We start from the raw sequence: 12054 nt of genomic DNA, 5'->3' as shown, positions 1-12054 counted from the left end.
CTGGAATGATACATCTTACTAGCCTAAGAAGAAAGACATTTTCAGATACAAGGGGACTTTGTTGAGGTAAAGGAGGAGACTCGAGTCCAAGGTTGCGGTTGGAATAATAGCTTTTTAAGGATCACTTTACTCTTTTGGTGTGTTGTTCATTAGTCCACTGTTAATACAGTCCCCCAAAATGGTCAGGTTTTTTAAGATGGAGCACTCTCACCACAGAGCAGAAATTGTGATGATGATGCTGCCTTTTACCTCATATTAGTGAACTATCCCTTTACCGCAGAGCTCCTTGGGTACAAGCTAGTGCATAATGAAACGTCCTTAATCTAGAGGTATGCATTGATCACTTCAGTGTCACAATTATGTACATTATTTCTGACATGAAACAGACATTACATTCTTGTAAGGGCGATTAACTTTTGTCAAAGAGTTCGTTTTTTTCTGCCTAAATGTTCTATCTCTGCTGTTTTGACTCCTGTCAGTCTTCCGCATTTCATTGGAGTCTGGTGTAGTTGCCCTTAGACACTGATCTTGTGCAGTTTTGCATTTCCACTAATGGTAGGTAGTATAAATGTAACCACATGTAACATGCCGGAAAATGTTTTTGCGGGTGTGACATTATATGGAGGACCCGGCAAGCCAGCCTATTCCCTATAATGTAAACTCCAACAGAAATGACTTCAAATGTATAACTTCAAATTAAACCAAATCATTTGCACAAGGGCTGGGACGATACCAGTATTGCGATACTCGTTAGTATTGTGGCAAGAAAACAAAACATGAAGCTGATTTAACATTTTTAGGAAAACAGCCCTAATGTTGAAATTAAAAATCATTATGTTGTCATCCAGAGTCACATTTATTTATTTACTAACCTATAGCACATACTATTTTACATACAGCAGGTTTTTAAAGGACCAAATAGTTTGGTCTGCCTCCTGTTTTCATTTTTGCGATACTGTTATCGTACTGGGCCTAGTATTGAGCTTTCTGGCGCCAAGAGCTGCTTAGGCATCACCCAAGTGGGTGCTACGCAGAGTGGGATTGGAGAAGTCCAGTGGCTATAAGTCAGGCTGGTTCTTAGACTTGCCATATACAAGACCATCAGCAGACTCCATCACCATCATCTACCATCGTCTGACCAGCTCTCTCAGCTCAAGCCATTAACTGTCCCTTTACATCTTCGGAGGATGCAGCTTTCAAATGCTTGGCCTCTATTGGTTGGCCTGTCATGCTACATTGCTTGTTTGTTTTTTGATTTTGAAATGCTTTGAGATTCTATTAAAAGCGCTATAGAAATTGTAAAAAATTATTATGATTATTATTATTACATTAAATATATAACACCATCTAACCATCAAATAATGTTACCGGTATATGCAGTTATCTTAGCCAGAAAACCAGCCAGCTAAAGTTAGTTACAGTGCCCTCCATACTTATTAGGACAGTGAACATTTTTTTCTTCTTTCGGCTCTATACTGTTTGAGAGTCAGCTAATCCAATAGCGATATAGTAGGTTAAATCCAAAGTAGATACATTCCGGAGGCAATAATCCAGAGGCGGCATTGGGCAAAGGAGAAGAGGGGAGGGAAGAGTCAACAATAAGACTGCGATTGGAGGAAGGCTCCAGGCAAATGGAGATGATCACAACAGGACAGTCAGTCAGCTACTGTAGCTCGCTAGTACTAAGCCAAGGTTGAAAAACTCTAGCCTACTTCACAGAGATCATGCGGACCCCTTGTGTGAGGAATATGTTTACACACCTCCTCGTGATCGGTGGATTGTAGCTCACCATTGCCAACACTCGATCTCCATGGCTAGTGGCTAACTAACCTGAGCTAGCTAACGCAGAGTAGATTATCCATATGATGTAGAGAAATATTGCATTGTGGGTAGTTTAGAAGATATCTAGAAATAGGTTAACAAATATGTAAAAAATATGTAAAATATGTAAAAAATATATAACTATGTTTGTAGTTATAGGTAAGCAGATCGTGACTACAACTAAGTTACTAAGTCTTTGACCACACTGTGTTGTTCCTTTGGAGAGTAAAAACTCAAAACTGCTTCCTACCCTTTAAGGTTATGACTGGGGGAGGGGAGGCTGATCCTACAGTGGTTCTTCCTGTACAAGTTGTGTCATACTGCAGCACACCTTGCCGGCTTCCACAGAATTCTATGGCACGTTATTTAAGTGTCAGCCATTGTTGCCATTAATGCTAGTTAGTGCTAGTTTGACCACCAGAGGGCATCTTTGAGAAGCATTTGACAGTCTTTAATATTGGCTGTACTAGAGAATTTAAAACCTTTTTTGGAAGAACAAAGTATATGGGATTGATTTTAAGAAATTTAGCTTAAATAATTGTATTAATATTATGGTGTTACTATTCCAAGAAAAATTAAAAACGAAACCCTCAGGGAAAATATGGAGCTGTACAACGTGACCGGTCTGGAGTAGGCTACAGTACTAAGAGCCAAATAATCCTAACATTTCCACACCCTAATTGTAGTCTAACCAATACCCAAACAGAGATTCAGTGAAAATAAAAATCTCATTGTTTTATCAAGACCTGTCCCCATGCTTGTCTCAGAGCAACACGAAACGGTGCTGAAATAGTTGACCACACGCGGGTAGGCTATTGCTTCAAATCCTATTGCTTCTATCTTCAATATGCTCTAATAATTGAACACACACAATTCTTAAAACTCTGAGAAGGGTAATAGAAGGTGATCTGCACTGCATATTAAACTGACATTCTTATTGCTATATTCCACGTGTTAGTGTGTACGTTTCGATCCTCTCTCTCGCACACGCACATGCACTTGCTGTCTTGACCTCTGAATGCTCGGCAATGGAAAGCCACCTGGCATTTATTCCTAAGGTGCTGACCGGTTGCACCCTCTATAAACACTGTTTATATTATTTGACCGTGCTAGTCATTATCTAGCCTTTATGGCCTCGTACTCTTATAATCTCCAACCGGTTCGGATTTAAGTATAGCTTTTGTATGACATGACGCCTTTAGTGAAATGTCTAATGCTTTAATATTTAATAATTTCTGCCCTCCGAATTCATATTCACTATATAAATAGGCCTTGATATTGGGGGTGTGCCATGCGGCCGTGCCTAACAGGCAAAGGGGGTGCGCCATGCGGTCGTGCCTAACAGGGAAAGGGGTGTGCCATGTGGCAGTGCCCAGGCGACATGGAAATGCAGGGATCTGAGCTCCGGCGGGAGCCGAAGCCACCTTCCCGGCCCAGAACCCCGTGCCAAGGGAAGGTAGAAGCGGAGAGTCATAGGTACTCCCGCCGTTTACCCGTGCTTCATTGGTCTGTTTCGCTTGATGGCCCTCCGATCTGCACTTGTTAGATGGCCCTCTGACCTGCAACCATTTTATATGGTTATATGTGTGTTCCCTACTCTTCCTGTCGTCCACCAAAATTAAGGCAGTTTATACACTTTTTAAAAACATTACAATACATTCACAGACTGTGTGCCCTCCACCACTACCACAAATATACAGTACAAAATCCATGTGTACGTGTGTGTATAGTGCGTATGCTATCGTGTGTGTATATGAGTGTGTCTGTGCCTGTGTTTGTGTTGCTTCACAGTCCCCGCTGTTCCATAAGGTGTTTTTTAATCTGTTTTAAAATCAAATTTTACTGCTTGCATGAGTTACTTGATGTAGAATAGAGTTCCATGTAGTCATGGCTCTATTTAGTACTTTGCGCCTTCCACAGTCTGCTCTGGACTTGGGGACTGTGAAGAGACCTCTTGTGGCATGTCTTGTGGGTATGCATGGGTGTCCGATGTGGGTATGCATGTGCACCAGTAGTTCGAACAGACAGCTCGGTGCATTCAACATGTCAATACCTCTTGTAAATACAAGCAGTGATGAAGTCAATCTCTCCTCCACTTTTTCAGGAGGTCGAAGGTTTGGTCCAGGCAAGGTGCCAGGGCTCCAGTAGGGCGCAAAGTTGGACTGGCCAAGTTGCACTTTGGTGAATGAGCCAAGTCAATCACTTAATCTGCTTGAAGTTTTGCTTGTAGACATGCACTACAGTGGAGCACATTGAGTGGCAGGTGGTGCGTTTAGCATTGAGGAGGCGAAAAGAGCAGAAGGGACAAGAATATAGTGTAAGGAAGACCCAACCCTCAGTCTTGGACCAAGGTTGTGCTGAACCCCCCCTTCATGGTAGGGTCATCCCTCAGTTGTTAACTGGGGTTGTGTCGGACTACCCAGCGCAGGGAAAGACCCTGGTAATGGACCAAGGTTGTGCTGGACTGGCTAGAGCAGGGAAAAGTAGAAGGGAGAGGGAGGTATGGTAGTTCTTCTCTTATGGTAGTTTTTCCAGGAGCCGGTGAATATCCGCAAAGTCTTTAGCCAGGTTGTCCTTTGGAGCTAGCTCTTTCATGGCCATCTTTAGCATGATCTTGCTCTGAGGTTGCCTTTATAACTGTGGGTTTATTTCCCCAGTTTGGTGCATCTTTTGATGGATTACCATGTCGGTTGAATTAGTGTTAAGACTCGCACAATGGTTTAAAAAGTTAAAGTTGGTTGCCTCCAAAATTATCCAGGGAGACGAAGGATACAGGTCATGGCTGCCAGAATGGCTCATCTGGAGGAGCCATAAACTGCCAGAGGTTGAGAGGGGCCGCAGGGAAGACAGGAGGTGCACTGTGGAGACGGGGCGCTGTGGAGGTGGCAGGTGCTCTGTAGAGGCATGTCAGGGAGGGGCGAGGTGGAGGCGCGGTGTGGACCCAGGAGATGCACCGTGGAGGTGTACCGTGGAGAACACATTTTAAACATTACTTTAAACATTAACATTAAACATTACTTTTTCACTCCGTGACAAGAGTCATTAAAGACTCAAAGCCACAAGTGGGTAGAACACATTTCAACATTGCTTGATAGGGGGAGGCAGTTGCAGAAACTATGGAATGGTTTAGTCGACTTCCTCAATGGTTGGTCCAGATGATCCACTGCCTCCAGAAGCAGGAGCAGTGAGGGAGGAGGAGGGAGGGGTGATAGTGGCCAAGAAGGTGAGAGGAACTGCGGGAGCGGCGACAGAGGAGGGGTGATAGTGGCTGAGAAGGCTAGGGAGGAGGGGGAGTGGAGGATTTTACAGAACTTTTGGAGAGCTTGAGGAGGAAATTGAATGGGACGAGAGTGAGGATGGATTAACTGTGGTGGCAGGTGCAGTGATGAATGCTGAGAAGTTGAGTGAAGAGGGAAGCAGTGTGGTAGGTTTGCGTCAAGTGCAAAAAGAGGGATACGTGCTCCAACAGTTCAGAGATGAAACCTGGCGAGAGTAAGGATGAAGTACCTGCGGTGAGGACTGCCGAGTTCGGGCCTCGCCCCGAGGATGATTCTGGCCCAGTGGGAGTGAGATTTGTAGAGAGAATGGATCTTTGCATTCTGGCTGATCCACATGTGGTGTCAGGTTGGGTGGAGAAGAGGTTGGGGAATTTTGAGTTGGTGAAAGTAACTCGGAGTGGACTCGTGATGATTTATTGTTTCCTCCGCCCAGAGGGAGCGGGCACTCCGGATTATGCAGTTAGGGACAAGTATTGTGACTTGCTTTGCTCTCCGGAGCAGGGTGCCGTTGAAAGGAGTGATAATGGAGGTGTTATTCAGTGTTGAGGAGGAGCAGTTCAAATGGAAGATTCCTGGTGTCTGTGACGGCTGCCATTTGGCTGCCGACATAGATCCGGTAAAGAGTGTGGGGAAACAGAGAAGACATTGTCTGTCATGCTGAGTCTTTGCCAGATAAAGGTCAATTTAGGTAGTGTCAGTTATTCTGTGGGGGCTTTTGTTCTGAAAATCCTACAGTGTTTTAGGTGTCAAGTTTATGGGCATGTTGCAGCAGTGTGTAAGAGGGAGATGCCTAGATGTGAGAAGTGTGCAGGAGGGCATGAGACAAAGGAATGTGTGGTATCGTTGGAGAAAGTTATGTGTGTTAGTTGCGGGGGTGCCCATGGGGCTGGAGATCGGAGGTGTCCAGTGAGAAAAAGGCAGATTGAGGTTGCTAGGGTGAGAGTAGTACAGAAAGTGTCGTATGTCGAAGCAGTGAAGAGAGTGGTAGAGGAAAGTAGGTACAGGGTGAGAGATCCTAAGAGGATTCCTGTGAGTAGGCAGAGACCGAGAGTGATGGGAAGAATATGTGCTTCAGTAAGGTGGGCTTTTTAGCATTTACAGTACCAGTCAAAAGTTTGCACACACCCACTCATTCCAGGGTTTTTCTTTGTCTGTACTATTTTCTACATTGTAGAATAATATAGTGAAGACATCAAAACTATGAAATAACACACATGGAATCATGTCGTAACCAAAAAAGTTTTAAACAAATCAAAATATATTTTATATTTGAGAGTCTTCAAAGTAGCCACCCTTTGCCATGATGACAGCTTTGCACACTCTTGGCATTCTCTTAACCAGCTTCCTGAGGTAGTCATATGGAATGCATTTCAATTAACAGGTGTGCCTTTTTAGATGTTAAATAGTGGAATTTCTTTCCTTCTTAATGCATTTGAGCCAATCAGTTGTGTTGTGACAAGTTAGCGGTGGTATACAGAAGATAGCCCTATTTGGTAACAGACCAATTCAATATTATGGCAAGAACACCTCAAATAAGTAAAGAGGAATGAATGCCCATCATTATTTTAAGACATGGTCAGTCAATCCGGATATTTTCAAGAACTTTGAAAGTTTCTTCAAGTGCAGTCGTAAGAACAATCAATCGCTATGATGAAACTGGCTCTCATGAGGACCACCACAGGAAAGGAAAACCCAGAATTACCTATGCTGCAGGGGATAAGTTCATTAGAGTTACCAGCCTCAGAAAGTGCTCAAGTTCAAGTAACAGACACATCTCAACATCAATCAATCAAATTCAGTCAAATTTATTCATAAAGCCCTACTGACATCAGCTGATGTCACAAAGTGCTGTACAGAAAGCCAGCCTAAAACCCCAAACAGCAAGCAATGCAGGTGTAGAAGCACGGTGGCTAGGAAAAACTCCCTGGAAAGGCCGGAACCTAGGAAGAAACCTAGAGAGGAACCAGCCTATGAGGGGTGGCCAGTCCTCTTCTGGCTGTGCCGGGTGGAGATTATAACAGAACATGGCCAAGATGTTCAAATGTTCATAGATGACCAGCAGGGTCAAACAATAATAATCACAGTGGTTGTAGAGGGTGCAACAGGTCAGCACCTCAGGAGTCAGTTGGCTTTTCATAGCCGAGCATTCAGAGTATCTCTACCGCACCTGCTGTCTCTAGAAAGTTGAAAACAGCAGGTCCGGGACAAGGTAGTATGTCCGGTGAACAGGTCAGGGCTCCATAGCCGCAGGCAGAGCAGTTGAAACCGGAGCAGCAGCACGACCAGGTGGACTGGGGGCAGCAAGGAGTCATCAGGCCAGGTAGTCCTGAGGCATGGTCCTAGGACTCAGGTCCTCCTCCAAGAGAGAGTGAAGAGAGAACTAGAGAAAGAGAGAATTAGAGAGCATACTTAAATTCACACAGGACACCGGATAAGACAGGAGAAATACTCCAGATATAACAGACTGACCCTAGCCCACCGACACATAAACTACTGCAGCATAAATACTGGAGGCTGAGACAGGAGGGGTCAGGAGACACTGTGGCCCCATCCGATGATACCCCCGGACAGGGCCAAACAGGAAGGATATAACCCCACCCACTTTGCCAAAGCACAGCCCCCGCACCACTAGAGGGATATCTTCAACCACCAACTTACAATCCTGAGACAAGGCCGAGTATAGCCCACAAAGATCTCCACCACAGCACAAACCAAGGGCGGGCGCCAACCCAGACAGGAAGATCACGTCAGTAACTCAACCCACTCAAGTGACGCACCCCTCCTAGGGACGGCATGAAAGAGCACCAGTGATGGTCGAATTGCTTCAAAGAAATCACTACAACAATAAGAAGAAGAGACTTGGTTGTGCCAAGAAACACGAGCAATTTACATTAGACCGGTGGAAATCTGTCCTTTGGTCTGATGAGTCCAAATATGAGATGTTTGGTTCCAACCGCTGTGTCTTTGTGAGACGCAGAGTAGATGAATGGAGGATCTCTGCATGTGTGGATCCCACTGTGAAGTATAGAGGAGGAGTTGTGATGGTGTGGGGGTGCTGTTGACACTGTCTGTGATTTATTTAGAATTCAAATTCAATGCACATTTAACCAGCATCGCTACCACAGCATTCTGCAGCGAAGCGCCATCCCATCTGGTTTGCGTTTAGTGGGACTATCATTTTGTTTTTCAACAGGACACTACATGACTCCGTATGTGTTATTTCACAGTTTTGATGTCTTCACTATTATTCTACAATGTACAGTTGTGGCCAAAAGTTTTGATAATGATGCAAATATACATTTTCACAAGTCTGCTACCTCAGTTTGTATGATGGCAATTTGCATATACTCCAGAATGTTATGAAGAGTGATCAGATGAATTTCAATTAATTGCAAAGTCCCTCTGCCATGCAAATGAACTGAATCCCCCAAAAACATTTCCACTGCATTTCAGCCCTGCCACAAAAGGACAAGCTGACATCATGTCAGTGATTCTCTCATTAACACAGGTGTGAGTGTTGACGAGGACAAGGCTGGAGATCACTCTGTCATGCTGATTGAGTTTGAATAACAGACTGGAAGCTTCAAAAAGGAGGGTGGTGCTTGGAATCATTGTTCTTCCTCTGTCAATCATGGTAACCCGCAAGGAAACACGTGCCGTCATTATTGCTTTGCACAAAAAGGGCTTCACAGGCAAGGATATTGCTGCCAGTAAGATTGCACCTAAATCAACCATTTATCGGATCATCAAGAACTTCAAGGAGAGCGGTTCAATTGTTGTGAAGAATGCTTCAGGGCGCCCAAGAAAGTCCAGCAAGCGCCAGGACCGTCTCCTAAAGTTGATTCAGCTGCGGGATCGGAGCACCACCAGTACAGAGCTTGCTCAGGAATGGCAGCAGGCAGGTGTGAGTGCATCTGCACGCACAGTGAGGCAAATACTTTTGGAGGATGTCCTGGTGTCAAGAAGGGCAGCAAAGAAGCCACTTCTCTCCAGGAAAAACATCAGGGACAGACTGATATTCTGCAAAGGGTACATGGATTGGACTGCTGAGGACTGGGGTAAAGTCATTTTCTCTGATGAACCCCCTTTCCAATTATTTGGGGCATCCGGATAAAAGCTTGTCTGGAGAAGACAAAGTGAGCGCTACAATCAGTCCTGTGCATGCCATCAGTAAAGCATCCTGAGAGCATTCATGTGTGGGGTTGCTTCTCAGCCAAGGGAGTGGGCTCACTCACAATGTTGCCTCATAACACAGCCATGAATAAAGAATTGGACAAACACATCCTCCGAGGGCAACTTCTCCCAACCATCCAGGAACAGTTTGGTGACGAACAATGCCGTTTCCAGCATGATGGATCACCTTGCCATAAGGCGAAAGTGATAACTAAGTGGCTCGGGGAACAAACCATTGATATTTTGGGTCCATGGCCAGGAAACTCCCCAGACCTTAATCCCATTGAGAACTTGTGGTCAATCCACAAGAGGTGGATGGACAAACAAAACCCACAAATTCTGACAAACTCCAAGCATTGATTATGCAAGAATGGTCTGCCATCAGTTAGAATGTGGCCCAGAAGTTTAATTGACAGCATGCCAAGGTGGATTGCAGAGGTCTTGAAAAAGAAGGGTCAACACTGCAAATATTGACTCTTTGCATCAACTTCATGTAATTGTCAATAAAAGCCTTTGACACTTACGAAATGCTTGCAATTATACTTCAGTAGTCCATAGTAACATCTGACAAAAATATCTAAAGACACAGAAGCAGCAAACTTTGTGAAAATTAATATTTGTGTCATTCTCAAAACTTTTGGCCACGACTGTAGAAAATATAAAAAATAAAGAAAAACCCTTGATTTAGTTGGTGTGTCCAAACTTTTGACTGGTACTGTACAGCCATGGTTGTCAATTGTACTGCAGAAATGGATCGAAAGTCATAGAAAATAGAGGTTTTGGTGGCAGCTGCAGAGAAGTACTTGGAATTGCGAGGATTTACGGCAAAACAGCTTATGGGGGTGTTAGTCTGGAGTAGAACTAGATAGGGTTAAATAGTGGAATGGGGTGGTGTTTTTTTGTGAGGGCTAATAGTTGGCAGGGCAATGTTCCTTTTCCTTTTTCCAAATGTTGTATTACCATATCAAATAATTGAATGTAGGTAGGCCGTGAATGGCACATCAGTACAGTAGGTAGCGGTGTATGCATCTAAAAGTTGGATGCCAAAGAAGAAGGAGTTCCTGCTCTGGCTGCATTCCAATACTGAAGACAAACCCAAATATGGAAGTTCCTGCTGTGGATTAGATGTGTTGTCTGAAGCCTAAACTCTCTCCCCGAAACTGCCTACACTTTATAATCATCTTCCTCTTTCTCCTCTTTCTCTTTCTCCTCCTACTTTTCCTCCTCCCTCTCTTGTCAGGGTGACATCTACATTCTGTCTCCACTGGACAGAGAGACTAAAGACCACTACACCCTGACGGCCATAGCTAGGGACAACCCTGGGGGCAGCCCCAACAACCGACGGGAGAAATCTGTTCAGGTGGGATTCATAATGTAGTAGGACATAAGTAAACATAGTTGAATACACTGCCTGTAATCACTCTGGATAAGACTAAAATGTGAATGAAAATGTATGTTCAAAATACTCTGCGGCCAGTTTATTAGGGACAGCACCCCGTTCACAAAAATGGTTCACTCCCACAGACAGAGAGTCAAGTGGCCGTGGCTTACCATATAAAGCAGGCAGACAGGCATCGGGGAATTCAGTTACTGATCGATTGAACATTAGAATGGTCAAAACGAGTGACCTAAGCGACTTTGAGCGTAGTATGATTGTTGGTGCCGGGCGCACCGGTTCCAGTACCTCAGAAACGTCCAGCCTCCTGTGCTTTTCCCACAAGACAGAGTCTAGGGTTTACCGAGAATGGTGCAACAAACAAAAAACGTCCAGTCAGTGGGCGTCCTGTGGGTGAAAACAACTCGTTGATGAGAGAGGTTGATGGAGAATGGCAATAATCACGTAAGCTAACAGGCGGGCCACAAACAGGCAAATAATGTCGCAGTACAACAATGGTGTGCAGAACGATATCTCGTAATGCACAACTTGTCGGTCCTTATCACGGATGGGCTATTGCAGAAGACGACCACACTGGGTTCCACTCCTATCAGCTAAAAACAGAACGTGGATCCAGTGGGCACATGATCAACAACACTGGAATTGTGGAGTGGAAAAGCATTGCCTGGTCTGACGAATCCTGGTTCCTGTTGCGTCATGCTGATGGCAGATTCAGGTTTTGGCGTAAGCAACACGAGACCATGGCCCCATCCTGCCTGGTGTCAACGGTACAGGATGGTGGCAGTGGTGCAATGGTGTGGGGAATGTTTTCCTGGCACATGTTAAGTCCCTTGATACCAATTGAGCAACGTTTGAATGGCACACCTTGTATAATCCATGCCCCGAAGAATTCAGAGTGTTTTGGAGGCAAAGGGGGGTCCGACCCAGTACTAGATGGGTGTACCTAATAAACTGGCTACTTTGTGTATATCTTTGCATTGGTAATAAGTGTATTATGATCCCTATGAGGATTGAAACCATAACATTGGTATTGCTAGCGCCACACTCTTACCAACTGAGCCACACGGGGCCACATCATATTTTCCTGTCCCTGGTCTGTCTCTCTCAGGTCTTGGTGACCGTTCTGGATGTGAATGACTTCCGTCCACGGTTCTCCGATCGGGTCTTTGAGACCAGTGTGTTTGAGAACGAGCCCAGTGGGACATCTGTGATCACGCTGACTGCCAATGACCTGGATGAGGGGGAGAACGGTCTGCTGTACTACAGCCTCCAGGGCCCAGGGGCAGGTAGGAGCCACACAAACACACACACACACATCATCATAGGTACTGTAAGAGGCTTTTGTTCGATCCCAGTTTTAACACAACTGATTTAACTTATTATGGT

At 44.8% G+C, this 12054-nt stretch overlaps 1 protein-coding gene across 1 annotated transcript in view; it reads left to right on the top strand.

Moving 5' to 3' along the window:
* LOC120017357 (cadherin-23-like) overlaps positions 1-12054 on the top strand; it is a 659988-nt gene that overhangs the window by 638234 nt on the left and 9700 nt on the right. The window contains exons 51-52 of the mRNA XM_038960107.1: positions 10513-10632; positions 11777-11954. Coding sequence (XP_038816035.1) covers positions 10513-10632; positions 11777-11954 — 298 coding nt within the window. The remainder of the gene's footprint in view (positions 1-10512; positions 10633-11776; positions 11955-12054) is intronic.

This window comes from Salvelinus namaycush, chromosome 22, assembly GCF_016432855.1.
Source record: "Salvelinus namaycush isolate Seneca chromosome 22, SaNama_1.0, whole genome shotgun sequence".
Lineage (NCBI taxonomy): Eukaryota > Metazoa > Chordata > Actinopteri > Salmoniformes > Salmonidae > Salvelinus > Salvelinus namaycush.
The sequence above is the reverse complement of the archived record's forward strand: the minus strand, read 5'-3'. Positions and strand labels throughout refer to the sequence as shown.